This window comes from Podarcis cretensis (assembly GCF_951804945.1).
Source record: "Podarcis cretensis genome assembly, chromosome: 14".
In the NCBI taxonomy this organism is placed as follows: domain Eukaryota; kingdom Metazoa; phylum Chordata; class Lepidosauria; order Squamata; family Lacertidae; genus Podarcis; species Podarcis cretensis.
The window spans coordinates 36,287,219-36,308,282 of record NC_137183.1 but is presented as its reverse complement, the minus strand read 5'-3'; the positions used below and the strand labels follow the sequence as shown (position 1 = coordinate 36,308,282).

The 21,064-nt window shown below is 44.4% G+C and overlaps 1 protein-coding gene across 2 annotated transcripts in view; it reads right to left on the bottom strand.

The window, feature by feature from the left end:
- PPL (periplakin) overlaps nt 1-21,064 on the bottom strand; it is a 48,406-nt gene that overhangs the window by 23,259 nt on the left and 4,083 nt on the right. For both annotated transcript variants that reach the window (XM_079952470.1, XM_079952471.1), the window contains exons 2-3: nt 2,912-3,011; nt 832-986 (exon numbers count right to left, since the gene is read on the bottom strand). In XM_079952470.1, the coding sequence (XP_079808596.1) occupies nt 832-986; nt 2,912-3,011 (255 nt within the window). The remainder of the gene's footprint in view (nt 1-831; nt 987-2,911; nt 3,012-21,064) is intronic.

Sequence of the window (21,064 nt, the reverse complement as noted above, 5' to 3'; positions counted from 1 at the left end):
AAAATGTCATATCAATTAATTATGTTTTCCAAGTGTGGATTTTAAGGATCTACACTAATTACTCAGTAACGCACTCTCTCAGCCTAACCTACCTCACAAGGCTGTTGTGAAGATAAATGGGGTGGTAGAAGACCTGACTTGAATTAGCCTAATGTGTTGGTTTGAATAGATATATATATATCAAAATATATATTTTATATGCATTTTGAGAGAAAATTTGTATAGAAATGCATTTTGGGGGGTGGGGTGGGGAGAATGTGCTTTAAATCAAAATATGTATGTTGGCCCTCAAACCTGGACTTATGGTTGAGGGCGTGCTAAAATGGCATCGACTGGTAACAGACAGATTTGCTCACCCCTAGATGAAAGTTTCAAATCAAGCACCATCCCTTTTTGCAGGGGGTGGGGGAGAGACTTCTGGCCCATGGGCCTAATTGAGTACATTAGGCCTCTAAATTTGGCCTGCAAGGCCATTGGGGCAAACTAGACCCACCTGTCCGTCAACTGATGTCATATGATATTAGGTGTGGAGATCTGTTATCTCCAACCTAAGTGTTAGCTAAGCTTATATTTCATCTTAGTCCTGTGCTGCTTAGTGCTGTGGTGCTCTTTACAAGGCGGCAGGCAGTAGCTTATCTCTGATCTGAGCACTGTAGTCCCACCATGCTAAGAACAGAGATAAGCCTCTGCCTGCTCCCTTGGCTTGAATTTTTAATCACCTGCCCCACCCATTTGTCAAAATAGCGCACAAAAGCAGGGCCCAACTCTGGATCTAGCACTCTGCCCAGATCCACTTCCCCACCCCTGCCCTACTGGCTTCCCCAGACTCACTCTTCTGTGATCATATCCCCCTGTGGGTGTTTCATATGGCGAGCGATGGCAGCATCCCCATCCAGGACATAGAGTAGCTTATCGGATTCTATTAGCTTATCTGCCGTGAGGTCTTGGTACTCAGCAGGTTGACCGGCCTTAAGCTTGTGCAGGTCCTGAGAGAGTGTTTGGAAAGGGAGAGTAGGCTTATATAAACAGCAGAATCAACATAGCACAAAAAGAAGTATCTCGGGTCCTCTTCCTAACCCCCCAAACCTACAGGGAAGAAGAACTGATCCAGGGATCACTCTAAACAGATCCACCCCACTTCTGTTCTTCACTCACAGCTTTGAGATGGTTTGTATTGTTAAACAGAAGCAGAATCAATAGAGCTGTGAGGTTAGAACATTAAGAGAATGGGACTCCTAATGAAACAGTAGAGTTGGCACCTCCTTCCTTCTAGGTACAGAGGCTGACCAGAGCATCAAGAGTGATGACAGGCAGGACCCAAACCAATGGCTTCAAGTTACAAGAAAGTAAATTCCAACGAAACATCAGGAAGAACTTTCTGGCGGTAAGAGCGGAAGGGACTCGCTTGGAAGGTGGTGGACTCTTTTTCTTTGCAGGTTTTGAAGCAGAGGTTGGATGGCCATCTTTTGGGGTGCTTTAGTTGAGATTCCTGCATTGCAAAGGGTTGGACTAGATGGCCCTTGGGGTCCCTTCTAGCTCTACAATTCTATGACAGCATCCTTCACCATACATCAGGCCAGGGGACTACTATAGCAGAGCTCTGGGAGAGGAGAATGGTTAGGGACTCAAAAGGAGTAGCCGGGTGAGGTGGGGAGCTGCCACCACACAACACAGATCAGCTGCCAGAGGCTGCTGGCTCACTCTGCTCAATGGCAGAGATGGCTGGTACCCATTGGGACTGGTAGGATGGAAAGCAGGAAGCCCAAATAGTCTGTAGAGCCAGAGTCAATGGCAAGCAGAGCCAGCTCCTTCTAGTTTTGTCCCCCAACCTCTTCCTGCCTGCTTAGTTCTACAAGGGAACACTGAGACTGAAGAGGAGGAGGGAGCCAATGCCAAGTCCCAAGGCAGGCAGATGGGGCTGGCTGAAGGCAGACAAAGGTCGATGGGGCAGCGCTAAGGGACAAATGCCTCCACTGCCTAATGGTAGGACAAGCCCTGCAAAACAATAACCGTTGCTAGGTTAGAAAGTAGGAACTAAGCCTATTTTACAATCTGAATTGTATAATTAGAGATGGACATTTGTCACCTTAGGCTGCATTTACATTTAAACTGGTCTGAACTGATGTTTCACCCAAAAGGAAGCCTAGAAAAAATAGCTTTGTACAGGTTTTGAGAACACTGTTAGAGAATTCCCAGTATCCTTAACAAACTACAGATTCTCTGGAGGACACCATTTGCTTTAAAGGTAAAGGTAAAGGGACCCCTGACCATTAGGTTCAGTTGTGGCCGACTCTGGGGTTGCGGTGCTCATCTCGCTTTATTGGCCGAGGGAGCTGGCGTACAGCTTCCGGGTCATGTGGCCAGCATGACTAAGCCGCTTCTGGCGAACCAGAGCAGCGCACAGAAACACCATTTACCTTCCCGCCGGAGCGCTACCTATTTATCTACTTACACTTTGACGTGCTTTCGAACTGCTAGGTTGGCAGAACCATTTGCTTTAGATGTGTTTTAAATATATGGTGTGGATGTCACCTTATTTGGTTCCCCCAAATGTTCAGAAGCCACATTTTGTTTAATGTTACTTTTTTTCAACCTCTGGTTCTGTGTTTTATACTGATCTTATTTTATTGCTAGTTTTTTATTGTATTTTTATCTAAGTTTTCTTGTGTTTGATTCATAGAATCATAACAGTTGGAAGGGATCCTGAGGGTCATCTAGTCCAGGAATTTCAACACACGGCCCCATCCTATTTGAAACCACACCAGAGCCTGCTTAGCTTTGCAAATGTGCTAGCAATTTTATTGCTGCACCATTATTGATATGATTCATTTCTATGTAAAAACCATGTTGAGGTTATTTTTTAAAAAAATTAAAAGTGGCATATAAGAATGCTGAAATAAAATAAACTCACGTTTTGCATCTTAGAGTCTGCTTCCACAATGTTCTTTTCCACCTGGTCAGCATTTTTCTGCAACTTCTCAATCAGCTCAGACAACTCCTTGCTGGATATGCTGCAAAGAGAGAAAGAGAGATTTCAAGAAGGATGAAACAGCAGGTCACAGCCAGCCAGGAGCTCACTCAGGGATATAAGATACAAGGAGCAAGAGTTCCCCTGTGCATATGCAAAGTGCTTTTAATTCACCACCAAGTAACTGCAGCCAGTTGGCCACAATTTTTGGAATAAGAAGAGGAGGGGTTTCCAGGAAGCACTCAGCCCCTAACACCTTACAAAATAAACACTACAAAAACAGCAGTTGACTACACTAGTCTGTAAAATCAAAAGAACAGTAGACTACTTCAGTGTAGTGTTTGAAGGACTTTTTTCTGGTGAAGATAAATGTTTATAAAGCACTTTGCTTTCATAGCGAGTCTAATTTTTAATTTGCAAAATGCTTTCACAACCTTTATCTTCATCCAAACGAGCACCCTGTGAGGTTGGTTGCAGATAGCACCATTTTAATGCTGGGGGGGGATCAAGGCTAATAGATGCCCAAAGTGAAAGATCAAAGCCATGTCTGTGTAACACTTGCCAATTTCTTTTTACTGGTCCTGCTTCTGTGCTTTTAAACAGCAACTGGACAGGCATAAATTGTGTGAAATTTATGACATGTAGGAGCCACAGGAGCTGCCCATGAACAAAAGTTGGCAACTGGCCATTGATGAGTCTTTGGACAAGAGAGGAAGCATTCAGCAGTTCAGATGGGTGTCTGCAGTCTAGCAGGTTGTGGTTGATGCTCCACCCATGAAGGCCTCTGGGCACCCAGGAGAGATTAGTGTCTTCTACCCAGTGCCACTCAGCCTTGATCATTCCCCATCAAGTTTCCTACATTGAAGCCTAGTCATGCAATCTTTGCTTGAGGGCAGTGGAGTCGGAACATCCTCCTTTTGCTGGAAGTGACACTGGCTCCGGTTTGGCAGAGTTGGGGCAAAATAGCAAACTGTTCAGGCAAATCCAAGATGGTGTCAAGTCACAGAGCCAACTGCTGTTGCCTTCAGGAAGCAGCCTTTATAGGGTGTCAACTAGAATAAAATATTTGGGTGCATGCACACCATTTGAATGGCAACGCCCATCAACTTTGGAGAGGGTCTGAACCATTCAGATATGTTATTGGGGGACGAAGGGACCTCAGCCTCTAGATAGAAGTGGGTTCCTATGGAGTTAGACCACTGGCCCATCTAGCTCTGTACTGCCTAAACTGACTGCCAGAGGCTCTCACAGGCTATATACGTCCTTATTTATGAGTGTACACCTCCTTCCGGCAACTCCTGCTGCCAAGCTGGGGCCAAACGTATTGCTCTGTTTTCCTTTGGACCACCTCAGCGAGGCTGAGAGGAGGGTCTTGTTATATGGGCTTGTTATATGCCCAGGCTTGAGCCCCGGAGAGGTCACTGTTGTGCTGCAAACGCAGCAAAAGCAACATGGGAGGCAGCAGTTATGAGTTACAAGTCTCTGCAGCCACAGCAGACGCTGTGATTCTCCAGTGTTTTATCATTATTTATTATTGTTAATTCTTATTTATTGTGATGATTATATGTAGAGCTGATCTGGCCAAACTTCAGGCTTGCAGAAACTACCTTTTTGTTTTTTTACTGGAACCTTGAAGTCCACCAAGTTGAGGAAAGCTCAAAACAGTGGTTTGTGTGAAGGCGGAACCAGGTCCAAAATGGGGCGGAGCCAATGCCCTTTTGAACCCCATGAACCATACTCTGAGATGGTTAGTAAATCAGCATGGGAGTTACTACAGATCAGAGATCCCAACAGGGTTAGACAGAGGCTAAGCCTGCCTGCTGTCCTATCACCCCTAATTAGCCTCCTTCAGGAAGCAGAAGCTCTCCCCTCTCTCAATTGTCTCAAATTTCAGTCCATTGAGGCTTCCCCCATAGAACTCAGTGGGATTCTTTGGAAACTAAGTCACCCTTGTTTGCAAAGTCTTCTGGATTAGAGTACTGTTTCTTATAGTTCTGAAACTTGAGGTGCATTCCTGCCTGCCTACCCAGCCACCCCCAAATCTACATTAGAAGCAGTCTCCCTGCTTACACTGCAAATGGTTAAAATATGCAAAAGAAAGAATAGCCCTCTGCATGACTCCCTGATAAGAGCACACAGGGACATAACAGGCAACTACCTCTGCAGACAGTGAATGAGTGATTTGGACTTATGGAAATCTTTGGTTGTTTCATTTATTTCTCATAACATAATAGCCATTCCCTCGTGGCAGATAGTTTGGGAATTACTGTGCTGGAGTGATGAAAGCCTGGCACTTGACAGAACCTTTTGGTGGCACCTCCCACCTGCTTATAAAGCACTGTTCCTACTAAGCAATTGTTTCTTGGCTTGCCAAGCTTGTTCTCTCTCCTAGCCAAGCATCCTCTCGGACGGAGGATGACTCACGGCTCCTCTGACTGACAGTTTTGGACAGGAAACGAGACAGCAGCACAGCATCCGGACAGGAACAACCAGAGATCCTGAACAAGGGGCAAGGTCTAATGAAAGGCTTGTGCACTGGAAGAACTATGCCAGCAGCATTCCTAGGCTTGTGAAAACTGAAGCAGACAACCACAACCACCCCCACCCCCGTTTTCCTAAATGATGCCTTAAGAAACAGAATGCAGCTTTTGCTTGCAAATGATAGGAATGGGTAAATTGGTCAATACTGATTTCTCTCATTTTCTCCCAACCTTCTTCCATACAGTTCCCTACGTTTCCACTTCAGTTTGCAAAATTAGGGTGAAAAAGACCTCACCAAAATTCATCAACGTTAAGTGTCCTCTAATTGTCAAGGCATGGTCAAAATCAGCACCACCACCATTTCCCAAATATTCTCCCCTGTGAAAGTGGGGACCAGGGGGTGGCTGTTTTGGTCTCCCTACCTCCCTGTTTGAGGGCTCTTCACTCTGTCACCCAATTGTGCATGGATGGTGACGTTTCAGCTATACAGTCGTACCTTGGACCCCAAACACATTGGCTCCCGAAAAAATCGTCTCCCGAATGATCAAAACCTGGAAGTGAATGTTCCAGTTTTCGAAGGCTTTTCGGAAGCTGAATGTTTGGCGTGGCTTCTGCAGCTTCCGATTGGCTGCAGGACACTCCTGCAGCCAATTGGAAGCCATGCCTTGGTTTTCAGACGGTTCTGGGAGTCAAATGGACTCCCAAAACGCATTCTGTTCAAGAACCAAAGTATGACTGTATAAGGTTTTACACTCAAAGGATGGGTTTGCTATTAGTAATTGGCTACTGCAGAAAATTATGTGCTAGGATCAACTGATCTTGTGCTCACAACAGAGCCATCACAACAAACACATGTGGTGAAATGCATGAGCTGAACCTAAGAAGTGTGAAGATCCCAGTTCAGTTCTCACCTTGGCCACAAACTCACAAGGTAGCTCTAAGCAAGCCATTGTCTCTCAGACCCACATCTGAGAAATGTGGCTAATAATAAAGTCACCAAGATTATGAATGTTTGAATTGCTTTGAAACCCATCCCCAATATATAGACAGATAGGATAAGGCCCTTTCCAGATTAGTTTGGCATTTTTTATTTCGTTTTTGCAGGTGTATTCTGCAATATGTTATTGATGCAATAATAGTGCATTAGCAGTGAATTTATTCTGAACTGTCCATTCACCATTCTGCTTGATTCCTTGTTCTGTGATGCTTCCCCAGTGTTACTGGAAGGAAACACTTGCACTATAGTGCAAGAAAATAAACAAGAACATTTTTGGTGCAAGAAGCTACAGGATTTCAGCAGGGAGTTACTGGGACAGGCACTGGCTGAAAACAAAGATTATGTCTGCCCTAAAACCTTTGCAGGGGTAAACAGTATTTGAAAGCAGGAGCACAAATAACTACCCCAATAGCATCATGAGTGCAAATCATCATGAATACATGGTAAAAAGCACTTCTAGAAGTGCCCTGAGTATTATCATTAGCATCACAAACTCCTCCAGTACAATAAGGTGCAACAGACTCAGGAAAAATACTCCTGCACTGGGTCATAAGAAGTCAATTCACACAAACTTACAAGTGGGGGCAAATGCACTTTTTCTGGTTGGTTTTGGCCTACCGCAGGCTTCACATTCATTCCGGTTAAACTTCAAGCTTGGTGTCTGTCACTGTAGCTCTGCTCGATCAACAAAGGCATGCCATTCCTGCCAGGCTTCATATACCAGCAGCAAATGAACAGTATTGTGGAAGGGACAATAACCATTCAGTTTGCCTTTCAGACCCTGCCAGGCAGGCAAAATGATACCACTGGACTCTGGTCAGCAGAAGGCTGGAGAAACAAAACTCTCCACAGCAGCTCCGCTGAGAAGCTGCACGTGCCAAACTGATTTACACATATGAGACTTGCAGCTAAATGTTGCAGTGTGACATGCTCCTGTCCAGGGCTCCAGCCAGCCATACATGTTTTTTCAGAGTAGTCCATTCCATTCCCCCTCTGGTTTCCCATCACATCCCCATCCATCGCACCAAAGCAAGATTGGCACTGATTCTCTCATGTGATTTATTCCATGAATGAATGCTGTTGTGCTGTGGAAAAAAGGAGCCTTAAAATCAACTCTGCACCACAACCAATGTAGCTGTTATTGTTATTGTTATTGTTATTGTTATTGTTACATTTGCTAGGGAGATACTTTTTTCTTTCCCTTTTTAAGCTGGCATGCTCTTTCTGTTTCTCTCAGAGAGTTTCTCATTTTTCCAATCTTAAATTCAGTTCTCTACATTTCTGTAGCAATTTGCAAAAAAAAAATATATGATTCTATGAATTCTATGCATTCAAGGGAACATTTATCCTAATAAAAACATTTTTGCAAGCAGTTTTCCCTAATATAATACATTTTTCCATGTTCCTTTCATGAATGCAAACACTTTTATGGACATTCCTCCCTAATACATGCATTTTGGATACATTCTTGCTTGGAGTACTGCATTACAAAATTCAGAGGTGAATGAATTTCAAAATAGCACTGTGTTTTGCATTATGGTTCAAGAAGTGCAAATTAGTTAGTTTCTAATTTAAATGGAAGCAAAGCTGAATTTCCACCATTACCACACCATACTCTGCAAGAACTCTGGAGATTGCAGTTTTTGTTGCGGGTGTGAGAGCCTTAGACTCTTCACATAATTATTGTTCCTGCAATTACTTGGCTATGATGAAAGTTAAACCGGTTTGATAATAGTAGTTCAGAGTTGCAGTGGGAAACACCCAGGACCTCATCCACTATGGAATGAGATTTTAGATGTGAAATATGAGGGTTTTTTTAAAAAAAAAAAATAAAATAATAATCTTACCACATTGCAAATAGGACATTATTGTTCCTGGTTATTCTTATTTCCTGAACCTAACTTGTTATCACTCCCATTAAAAATATGCAGCCAGTATTACTGGAATGGTCTTCAAAACAGAGATCTGCATTCATGCTAACAACCAAAAAATGACTACCGCAATCTTATTGTTCACCCCAATTCTAAACTCATTTACTTGATATTTAAGCCTATGGTATTAGTGGATTTTATTTCCCCTACATTTGAAGGTTTTTAATTAAGGGGGGAAAGTGAGTAAGAAGAGACATGATAGAGGTGTATTGCGTGGAAGATCCAGGATAAAATGAAGTAATCCACACAGTGTATTGTTAAACCAGAATTAGTGATAGCCACCCCCTTGGATATCCCAATGACCTTGTTCTTCTTCCACTGTTGCAGGCAGTATGCCTCTGAATTACCAGTTGCTGAGAATCTCAAATAGGGACTGTGCTCTTCTGATCAAATCCTGCTCACGGACTTCCCATAGGGACAACTGCTTGGCCACTGTGAGAACAAAATGCTAGACTAGATGAGCCTTTGGCAGGGCTTTCCTTCAGTGACTTCAGGGTTTCAACACAAGTTGGCAAAGACTACAGAGGAAGCTTTATCAACCTGCCTAAGGAGTCAGGGGAGTGCCTGATTTCAAGACTGCTATAAAAATACAATAAAGGAACTTGGTGGGTCTGTGGTTGCAGGGGCAGGGACCAGGTGTAAAACTCCTAAGACAGTCATCCTCAGATTCAGAGCTGCTGCTCAGTTCAAACATTATGCCAAACATTGGTTAAGGAAGATTGAACTAAGAAACTATGGCCCTCAATACTGGAAAACCATAATTGGAAACTATTATTTCAAGAGGGTGGGAAGGTGATAGACTCCAGCTCTCATCATACCCAACCAGCATGGGATGCTGGGAGTTGTAATCTAGCAACATCAGGGAGGAGGTACAGGTTCCTCATCCCTGCTGGAGTGAAAGGTGACCAGCTGTTATGGCTGGATCTCAGGAAAATCCATTGTAGGACTAGACTAGGAGGACCTTTGGTCTGATCCAGCAAGGTTTTGCATTCCCTATGATCAGCACATGAGGCCTTATTAGAGGGGGCTCCCTGATTGGCAGCCCTGATCTGTGACAGGGCCTTTTCAGTGGTAGTTCCCTGGTTGAGGAACACCCTCCTTAGTGCGGTGTGCCTGCCTCTACCTTTCTTAACTTTCAAGTGGAATTTGAAAACATTCCAGTTGACCCAGGCATTTGGTGGCTGAAGAATACTGTTCCTGGCAACCTCAAGATCACTGGATGGAAGTGTGTTTTTAATTGCAATTGGTTTTAGTAAAGGTAAAGGGACCCCTGACCATTAGGTCCAGTCGTGGCTGACTCTGGGGTTGCGGCGCTCATCTCACTTTATTGGCCGAGGGAGCCGGCGTACAGCTTCCGGGTCATGTGGCCAGCATGACTAAGCCGCTTCTGGCGAACCAGAGCAGTGCATGGAAACGCCGTTTACCTTCCCGCCGGAGCGGTACCTATTTATCTACTTGCACTTTGACGTGCTTTCAAACTGCTAGGTTGGCAGGAGCAGGGACCGAGCAACAGGAGCTCACCTCATCGCAGGGATTCCAACCGCCGACCTTCTGATTGGCAAGTCCTAGGCTCTGTGGTTTAACCCACAGCACCACCCGCATCCCGCAATTGCTTTTAGAATGTTTTTAACTGTAAAACAGTCCTAGTCTGGCACTATAACCACTACACTGTCTTGAGCTTTTGGGAGGAAAGGCAGTATATGTAAAGGGTGAGCAGTCTCTCTCTCTCTCTCTCTCTCTCTCTCTCTCTCTCTCTCTCTGCACCTGGTCAGAGGCACTGGTGAACGCAAGCCCACATTAAACTCTGAGTAAAGACATCAACATGAACTACTAATGGAAGGCAGATGTAGTGTGGAGCCATTCAAGAGAACAGATGGTACTAGTATCCATTTGGCTGAGATTGGTTTTCTTTTTCATTAAACATTGTGGCTTAGCCATTCTTGGAGGGGGTCAAAGGACCTGTTTATTTACTGGAAGGACACCCTGGGCCTCCCTCTGTTGTGCCAGGGCATGGGTGGAGCAGCAGTAGGTTCTTTAGCCAAAGAATCCTGGAGGCTCTTCGAGACAAATTACTCACCCTTCTGCACTAGAAACTGCTTACCAGCACTATTATTATTGCAGTGGTACCTCGGGTTACAGACGCTTCAGGTTACAGACACTTCAGGTTACAGACTCCGCTAACCCAGAAATAGTACCTTGGGTTAAGAACTTTGCTTCAGGATGAGAACAGAAATTGCGCCGCGGCGGCAGCGGAAGGCCCCATTAGCTAAAGTGGTACCTCAGGTTAAGCACAGCTTCTGGTTAAGAACCGACCTCCAGAACAAATTAAGTTCTTAACCCAAGGTACCACTGTATTCATTATTTATTGAATTTATATACCACCCTATACCTGGAGGTCTCATGTGCAAGCACTTTGCAAAAGACTTTGCCATCTTTGCTCTTTTGTTTTGTGTATACCTCACTGAAATTTAGTGAAGATTTGACAACCCTAAAAAGTATCTATTTTACAAACATGGAACATTAAGGCTGTGGGTTAGTGACTCTAGCAAGATATGCATATATAAAAAAATGAGAGCATGTGCTGTTAAAAGCACACATTCTCATTGCAGTAGACACCCCCTTTTTCTTTAATTGGTGCCATATATATATATATATATATATATATATATATATATATACACTCTCTTTTATTGCAGCCTTAAAAATTGTGACTGCAGGACCACATGGGTTTTCCCTCCTCACAATCGCTGCCGCTTGTTGCACATAAACAGACCATTTGCATTTCCCACCATGGCTGTTCCCCTCAGGTGCACCCAGGGGCAGGCAAATCTGTCAATGTTAGTTTCTCTCTGTTTTTTGTTCTTCCAGCCTTCAGCTCAGTTCAGATGAATTTTCATGGGGAATTTTAAAAAATGCAAACATGCTGAACTTAAGATTGGAAAAACAAGAAACTGAGAGAAACCCAAAATGACAGATTTGCTCCATTATACTTGCACAACTCTATGGACAATTTCATCTGCAGTCCTCAGCTGACACAAAGTAGTGTAGCTGAACAAAAGAAACTGTTGGATAATTTCCACCCATTGTGGATTTCACTCATCAAGAAAGCTCCGGAGAATCCCTTCACTTGCTTGCTCTGTGTGAGATCTTGGCCTTCTGAACTTAGCATGACCATCTACCATATTTTTTGCTCTATAAGACTCACTTTTTCCCGCCTAAAAAGTAAGGGGGAATGTGTGTGCGTCTTATGTAGCGAATGCAGGCTGCGCAGCTATTCCAGAAGCCAGAACAGCAAGAGGGATTGCTGCTTTCACTGCGCAGCGATCCCTCTTGCTGTTCTGGCTTCTGGGATTCAGAATATTTTTTTTCCTTGTTCTCCTCCTCCAAAAACTAGGTGCGTCTTGTGGTCTGGTGCGTCTTATAGAGCGAAAAATACGGGTATCTTCTCCCACTCCCTCCTCCTCCTCTCTCTCTCTCTCTCTCTCTCTCTCTCTCTCTCTCTCTCTCTCACACACACACACACACACACACACACACAATGTGCAGAACAATGAATGAAATTCAAGGGAACCCCCACTTATGTGGGGTTTCTGTTCCCAGCTGCTGGACTGGAACCCACCCCACCCCATTCCGCCCCAGCCCCACCCCCTTTTGGTGCCGAAAGCATTGTGCACATCAGAGGGAGTGTGCATGCTGATCGTGCGCAGGTGGGGAGATGTCTGTACAGTAACATTGATCACACTTCCATTCTATTTTCAAGCTTCATATCCAAGAATTTTTGTCTTATTCTGTTCACACCACTTTGCCTGCAATCTTGTGTGAGTAAGCCCACTGAATTCAATGGGGCTTACTTCTGACTATGAGTAGACACGCATAGGATTTTGCAGTGTCAGTCGACCTACCTAGTCCAGGTAGATAAGCATTCACAAAGACTGTCTGGTTAATAATTGACTGCTTCCCGATATCTCCATCCCATTTAAGAACAAAAATATGACAACGGAAAGGCTTTGTGGGGAAAAGCCCAGCTTATCAGCATCTTCAGATGTCAGCGAGCACATGTCAAGATTAGCTCCAAAGAAACAGGAGAAAATGGATTTCCCATTGAGTGCTTGATTCACTAACAGCGAACAGCTGTAGAGACAGTTCCCAGAATTGTCTACCACGAGAATTTTAAAGTAACCCCCATTTCAGTGCTGCAGCTCTTGGCGACACCCTGCCTGCTCCTTGAGGAAAGAAGAAAGTGGGTGAGAAAAATGCAAAAGTCCTTGCAGGTATGTCTTAGCACCTAGGACCAGGTAGGAATGGCATCAGAAGAACAAAGTGGAATCGAGGGGGTGTCAACTCAAGGCACATTCCAAACATAGCAAACCTTCAGGCTGCAGGCATTTGCCTGCCAAAACACACACACGACCAAAACAGGAAACCTGAACACCTGAACATCAAATTGCAAAGTGCTAAGCAAAAGGATTCTTAGCAACTGGGAAGCCAAAAGCAAACCAGCTTCTGTTTCTCTCCGTTCCTCGTTTTTCCAATATTAAGTTCAGTTCTCCCCATTTCCACACTGGCACAGACTGCTTGAACTTGTCTGAACAAGGCATAAGCTTACTACAGGTGGTCTGGGTAGGGGGATGTGTGGAACCCAGAGACAGTTTGCCAACCCTGGTTCCCCCGCCCTAGTCCTTTCCCTTCAGGGCCAGATCAACAGACACGGGTCCCTTTTCTCTGATCTCATTCTTCACCTCCATGCCTCACCCACACAGAGAAACAGATATATTGAGGCAGAAAATCCCAACTGGCCCCACAGTTCTCAGTTAGGGCCTTTAAAGGCCTAAACGGCCTTGGTCCTGTATACCTGAAGGAGCGTCTCCACCCCCATCGTTCAGCCCGGACACTGAGATCCAGCGCCAAGGGCCTTCTGGCGGTTCCCTCATTGCGAGACGTGAGGTTACAGGGAACCAGGCAGAGGGCCTTCTCGGTAGTGGCGCCCGCCCTGTGGAACACCCTCCCTTCAGATGTGAAGGAAATAAGCATCTATCTTATCTTTAAAAGACATCTGAAGGCTGTATTGCTGTATTGTTTTTAACACTTGATTGGGAGCCGCCCAGAGTGGCTGAGGAAACTCAGCCAAATGGGCGGGGTATAAATAATTTTATATTTATATTTATATTTATTTATATTTATCTGCATTGATATTTCACGCTGCTCATAGTTAATCTATGGGACTCACTTCCACAAGAGGCAGTGATGGGCACCAACTTGGATGGCTTTAAAAGAGAAGTGGACAAGTTCATGGAGGAGAGGGCTATCAGTGGCTACTAGTCATGATGATCACACAACCAGGTTAAAAAGCAGAAATACTTCTGAATACCAGTTGCTGGAAACCACAGGAGAGGAGAGCGCTTTTGTGCTTAAATCCTGCTTGTGGGTTTCGCAAAGGAATCTGGCTGGCCACTGTGAGAACAGTGGACCAGATGAGCCATTGGCCTGATCCAGCAGGCTCTTCTTATGTTCTTTGAGTCTACTCTTCACCATGCCGTCCCAGGATGGGTTACATCCAGCTGGGGATGTCAGAGAATTCCAACAAAAATGGAAAAGGAAGCAGAAATTGCTACAGTTCTTTTGTTCACTGTGGTCAGGAACAGAAACTAGTCAAGCGAAAGCAATTGGTATCTGTTCACATTGTAGCTGCTTGTTTAAGTCTGCAAATGACAAGTAATTAATGACTTTTTTTTTTACATTGGTTTGACATTTCCATTACATTGAAAGAATGTAAGTTACGTAACTTACATTAAATAGCAGGCAGTGAGACAAATAACATACTATTTGGCAGAAACCGAAGTGCAGCAGAACAGAACCAGCACTGATTCTGTTGAGAACTAGTCAGAATGGCAATTGCTGCCTTCTCACATGCCTACATCTAGCTCAGTACAAGTAGTTTAACTTATTATATGCATTACTAGACAATACATTAATCTGAACCAACAATAGCCAAAACCTGCAATAATACTGCAAGGGGAAGGTATTCTGAAATAATAACTTGTTCATCCCACACTTTTCAATGCATTTCCCCTTCACTTTCCTAACTGTAGAAAGTCTTATTTTTTAAAAAACAAAATTAAAAAATTCCTTCCAGTAGCACCTTAAAGACCAACTAAGTTAGTTCTTGGTATGAGCTTTCGTGTGCATGCACACTTCTTCAGATACTTATTTTTTTTAAGTGGGTTTGCTGTTATAGGACAACAGAATATTTTAACTTACTGTAATTATACAAACCTAAAGTTATGGGATATGGTTCAATTTCCTCATGCAACACAATGTAAGTCTGGAGTGCCCCTAAATTTGTTGCCTTCCCTTCCTTTCAAGGCTTTTCTGAGAGAGGGGATGCAGAGGCAGAGTCTTGGCCTATACACCTTTAAGATCAGACACGGATCCCCAACTACAGGTGTTCAGTTCTCCCCAGACTTTCACTGAAATTCCTTCCTATCACCACCACCAACCACATCACCATCATGCTTGTTTTGAATTTGTCACTCAAAACTGCAGTGGGAATAACAACTCACATTTCACTGGTGCACTGAGTATTAATTACTAGGGTTGCTTTCAAAGCGCTAAATGAACTGATGAACATTTCACCCTCTACCTCAAGCAAGGAAATACAATCAAGAGTCAATCAAGAGAGTCAGTGTGGGGCAGTGCTGTGGTGTCAGAGTGCTGCACTGAGACCTGGGAGACCGGAGTTCAAATCCCCACCTGGCCATGAAGGTCACTGCCTCTCAGCCTGGCCTACCTTACAAGGTTGTTGTGGGGGATTAAATGAGGTGGAGGGAGAATCCTTAAGCTCTGTGGAGGAAAGGAGGGATACAAATGCAATAAATAAATAACAAACAGTTAGGTTGGCTGTTCCACAATACCATGTGAACAGGACTTTGTGGCCAACAGAGAATTTGTGTGATCAGCTAAATAGCCACTTTCATTCTACAGCATAATTTTCTCTAGAAGCTGAGTCTTCATTAAAAGAAATGAAGCGTCTTGCCTCTTGTGGTTGAGAAGATCATCTTCAAGGTGACCAAATCTCAGAAAGGAGAAGCCAGGCTAACAGATTTACTGTGGTTTGTGCCATGAGAAATTTGTCAGTGACATAAGATTCACTGTGTATGTTATATAAGCCGAGAAGCCAATATCTGCCATAATCAGCCGAAAGGTTTGGAATAATTTTTATATTGCATTTGAGCTCCAAGCAACATTATAACCTACCTCACAAGGCTCTTGTGAGGATAGATGAGAGAAAGTGACTTGCTCAAGGCTGGCCAGGGAGCCACGCAGCTGAGTAGAAATATGAACTTGGGTTTCTTTGCCACATCCAAGGCCTGGATGCCACCACAACAGCTGCAAGCAACTGAGCACTGCTGTCATTAACTCTCTGAAGCCTAAATATGACATGTGAGCCCTCTAAACAAAATTTCCCATGCCTTCTTACAAGACAGTGTTGGGTTTCCCAGATGTTGTTGGACTTCTGTTCCCACCATCCCTGCTCATTGGCTAAGCTGGCTGGGGATGATGGGAGTTGTAGTCCAACAATATCTGGGGGAACAAGATCAAAGATCAATGTCATAGGAGAATCATGCATAGTACACATCCACCTTTGAGTAAATCCTACACAAATCGGGAGTGGAGCCCCTAAGACGGTTGGGTGGTGACTTAGATTTCTCCTTCTAGCAACTCCTGCAGCCAAGCTGGTGCCAAACGGATTGCTCTGCTTTCCTTTGGACCACATCAGTGAGGCGAAGAAGGGGGTCTTGTGGTCTGGGCAGCCAGGGACCTCCATACACTAGGGCTGGGCGATATATCAACAAAGCCTCACAGGCCGCTGCCGCTTCTGCCACCCTCCGCCCACTGCCATGAGGAGGCTTCGCAGGCTGCTGATTATTGTGCCCCTGCTGCCAGGCTGCCGCTGATTCTGCCACCATCAGGCTGCTGACAGTCCCAGATTATTTGCACTCACTCTGACTCATCACCGTACTTTGTATTTCCTGAATACCACCATTTGGTAGCCAAGCCCCAAACCAAAAGTCTCATTTGAATGCATTTTGGCTTGCCTGCTGCTGAAAGTGACCACAAAGTGGTTGATAATATCATCATTTATCAGTTTTAGACCCTTACGTAGTATCAGTTGTCCTTTTAGCCTCTGCGTAGTTCCTTCCTTATTTCAGATATCGTGATATATCGATATATTGCAATGTTTAGCTGCTGATATATTGCAATATCGAAAACCAGTTATCGCCCAGCCCTACACACTGCCCAGGTTTGCACCCCAAGGAGGTCACTTTGGTGCTGCTAATGCAGCAGTTTGACTTCACCCCCCCCCCCCCGAGGCACACTCCATTGTCACTCGAGACAGATGGATGCCAACAACGACAACTAGTCAAATTGAACCTTACTGGAGACCCTAAAAAGAGCCTTCCTGCCTCTTCTCCACTATTTCCTAGAAACAGCAACATAGGAAGGTGCTGTATACTAAGTCACACCATTGGTCCATCTAACACAGCATTGTTTACACTGATTGGCAGCAGCTCTCCAGGATCTCAGACAGGGTCTCTCCTGAAAATGTCAGGGTTTGAACCTAGGACCTTCTTCTTTCAAAGCAGATGTTCTACCACTGACTTACAACCCTTGCTTTATGTCTGCAGATGTTTCTAAGCCCTGACTGGCTCAAAGCAGAGCCCTCTGATTGGCTGAAGGGCTGTGTATAAAATGTCCTACTGCTTCAGGTCTGGCATATTTCTGTGGACTTGCTACTGGCAAAGAACCAGAATTATGTCCTTCCGCCAAGGCAAGAAATGGATGCCTCACCGGTCTCCATGACCTTGCCTAGCTGCCAGTCAGTGCCCGTGCTCAGTTGCTAGTCTGGCCTACACCCTTGTGAGTTATCAAAAACTGGTTGGTTTTCCGATAGCAGCATGCGTGCTTATTGTTTAAGTTGGGAGCAAAGAAGAGGGCAATAGCAAGAGGTATTGGTACTTCACAGTATGGCCCCATGTGTCATTTGAAGCAGGAGTGGGGAACCTCAGGCCCGATGGGGCTGATTGTGGCCTCCCAGACCTCTCTGTCTGGCCCTTGGAACTCTTCCCAATCCACACTCTCTCTCTCAAGACACACATTCTCTCACCAGTCCTGCTTCTCAAGCACATTTCCTGGGCTGAACGTGTCCTTGAACTGCGATAACACCTGTTGCTTGCCTGGATAGAGGATGAAGAACTGTGTCCTGTATATGTGTGTTTATCTAGAAACCTCTGACTTTGGCTGAAATGCAGCCTCCTCTACAGGGGTAAATGTCACATCTCATTGCTCTGGCCACACCTATAGTCCAAATGGGACTCCACACAATCCTGAAGGCCAACTGCTTTCCTCCCTTTGCATCATGCACTTATGATTTAGCTCTTTGAAGCTGAATTTTTACTCTGCTCATTTTACTCTGATTTTTACTCTGCTCTTTAGCTGACAGGAACTCCCAGGGCAGCTTGCAAAGATCAATATGAAGATTGCTCTGGCCCTCAGGCTTACAAAAGGATACAAAAGGGAAAGGGACTAGGGAGGGAGGAGGAATAAAGCAAACACCTGAGACTGGTTCTTAGTTACAAAGGACGGACGGGAATTTAAAGCTGTGCAAGGAGAAGGATGACCCCACAGTGACTCTCAGCAGAGCTGGTGGAGTGACTCTGCTTCCCTTCTCTGTTTCTACTGCAGATTGATGGAATGGCTGCTGTCAGGTGACAGATGAGGAAAAGAAGAGCCAATGGTGCTGGCCTTTCTGGAAAGCTGAATATAGTCTCCTGTTGGGTTGAGAGGGGTAGCATTGCCAGTGACCATTCCTAGGGGCTAAAGTGTCCTGCAAAGCCAGTAGAGCCCATAATACCAAAGGCAGTGTGGCCATTTTCAACCCTTTGGAGCAGTCAGTCTTGGGAGAAGCTGCCATTAATGGAGGCATGATGCATAGAACATTTTCTCGGTGTTTCATGCCCCAAAGCTCAACCGCCAGTGACAGTCCAGGAATTCAGAGCCTGGCATGCTGCTCAACAGTCCTGGGCAGGTTTCCCTTCATTTTTTCGCTATGAGAAGCCGCGGTTGAAATAATCGACTCTCCTTGCATTCAGAAATACAGTGTGTTTAGCCCAATTAAATTATAGCTTTCTTTGCAATGCGATTATTTGCAACCTACATTTGAAAAAAAAATATATAGGGTGTGTTAAAATGAGCTTCCTGTTAGCAAAACTCATATCAGGGACACAGGAGTTGGATAAACAATGGGCAATTACTCCCCCAAATATCCTTCAGCTGAAATCTTTCGGCAACTTAAAAAATGCAAGCCGCCAGAGGCAAAAACAGCAACTGCCTACCTACCAGCATTTCTGTGATGGGGCTATGCAAGGGCTCTTCTGGCATCACTGCACCACATGCCATGGCTAAGAAGGAAAGCAATCCCTGATGCCGGAAGTCAGCAAGTGATGGGAAAGACTTCTGCTGCAGATGTTGGACAGCAACAGTTTGTTGGAACAGTACATTTTGTCTTGCTTTTCTTTCCAATGCAGAATGTAAGGGTCCTGGGCAATAATAACCAAGCAATAACAACCTCTTCTTTTTAGCAAAGTGGTTGTCTTGTGTGCCTTCTGATCATTCCCTTGGTCTAGATGGGCCAATGGTCTGATCTGGTATAAGCAGCTTACAATATGGGTAGGGACTGGTAGGGGCATAAGAAGTGCCCAGCTGGATCAGGTCAAGGCCCATCTAGTCCAGCATCCAGTTCTCTCAGTGGCCTATGAGATGCCTTTGGGAAACCGAAAAGCAGGACTTAAGCACAACAGCACTCTTTCTACCTGTGACCTCCAGCAACCAGTATTCAGAGGCATACAGACTCAGAGAGGAAGCAGAACATAGTCATTGCAACTTGAAGTCACTTGAAGTCAATGCAACTGCCAAATTCTCTTTTAAAATCATAGTTTAACTATATGATGCTTTGAAGAAGTATGTTCTTGCAGGTTTCCAGTGGTCAATTTGAAAGGTGGCCCTGCCCCACCCTGGCATGTAGCCTCCAGAAGTTTGCCCTGAGGGAATGCAGCCCTCAGGCTAAAAAAGGATTCCTCACCCCTGGGCTAAGACAAGCAGGTTGTTTTAGCTTCAGATCTTCATCTGTCCAATGGGAATGGAAATAACAACAACAAAACAGAACAACAGCAATGCAATAATGATTCCACTGAGTTCAGGGTGCCTAGACATATTGGTTACATTTTCTTTACTATTGCAACAACCCTGTGAGGTAGACTGAGAAATAATGTCTGGCTATGCTCTCCCAGTGAGCCCTTCTGCCAAGTGGAGATTTTTAATTCTGCTCTTGCTGGCCAAAATGTTAAATGTTCTCTGTTCATAGCTGTTAGACAGTGAAGACATTTTAAAGGGCAGTGGATCCCAGTTTGAAAACCTCCTTGTAGCATTGAAACTAAATACACATTCTTTCTCCAATATAACCTCAAAAAGCAAGCAAACACGGTGATGCTGATTTTGTCACTTTGTAACAGAAACTGGCTATGGACATGATCTTGCAAAGTTGTTTTACAAAAGAATGACAGCCTGATGAATTGTGCAACTCATGCCACCATGATGAGTTCCCCCATCCCACAAAAATACAACCAACTTGTTTGTGTCCAATCACAGAGTAGTATTTGCTGCATGGCAAACGTAAAACGCATTGGCAATTGCCGTTACATCTCTCAAAGTGCCGCTGCACCCTCTCAGTAGCACCTCCAATACATAGCTTTGTAGATTATCCACCATGCTAAGCACTTCACAGAATGGCACTCCAGCTCAATTTAGACCCCACTTAGATTTATCTGGGAGTTTCACCACCTTGCTCCCAGCAATTCAGAGCAGCTGTCACATTGCGTGATGGGATGCCCCCCTGCATCAATTGTCGCTTTCAGATTCTTAGGAAGATCATCCAGTCCCTAGATCTAATTTGTAAATGCTGATTGCATGGCGGAACTTGGATCTGTTCCAGTTTCCCCTTCTTGTTACAATGAGTCATTGAGCAAAATGAATGGCAATTTGCCTGTCTCTGCTCGGAGTTTTGAGTATCTTTTCCATCCCCAGCAGTATTTTGGATGGGCAATGCTGTGCTCCTTTCCAATTCTGACATATTTACGCATGCAAAAACAGTGGAGCAAATCCTTCATGGACTGGATAACAATAGAGTTTTCCTTTAAAAAATATTGTGCTTTTAACTGTAGTCAAACACAGAGGTAAAGGTGTTTGGGAAAAACTATACCAATTATATTTCTGAGTGTCTGGCTGGTACAAACTGCACAGGAGCAGGGTCAGAAAAAAGCCAGCAAAATTCAGCCTTTGGTAAGGCCCACCCTCAATATTAAATGTTTTCTAAATATTAGTTAGTTAATTAGTTCAATGTATTTATATCCTGCATGCAGGCAACTTTTTACTTAATCACTCACTAAGAAGTAACACATTTCAGTAAGTTTAAACATGTTGGGCTATCTGTATTTATGTTCTGGCAGTTCTACAATAATTCCCCCTCTCCACAAAATCACTGGCTATAGGCCAGGGATGGGCAAATCTGTTAATTTCAGTTTCTCATTTTCTCACTCTTCAGTTCTCCACACTTTGACAACCATTTGCAAT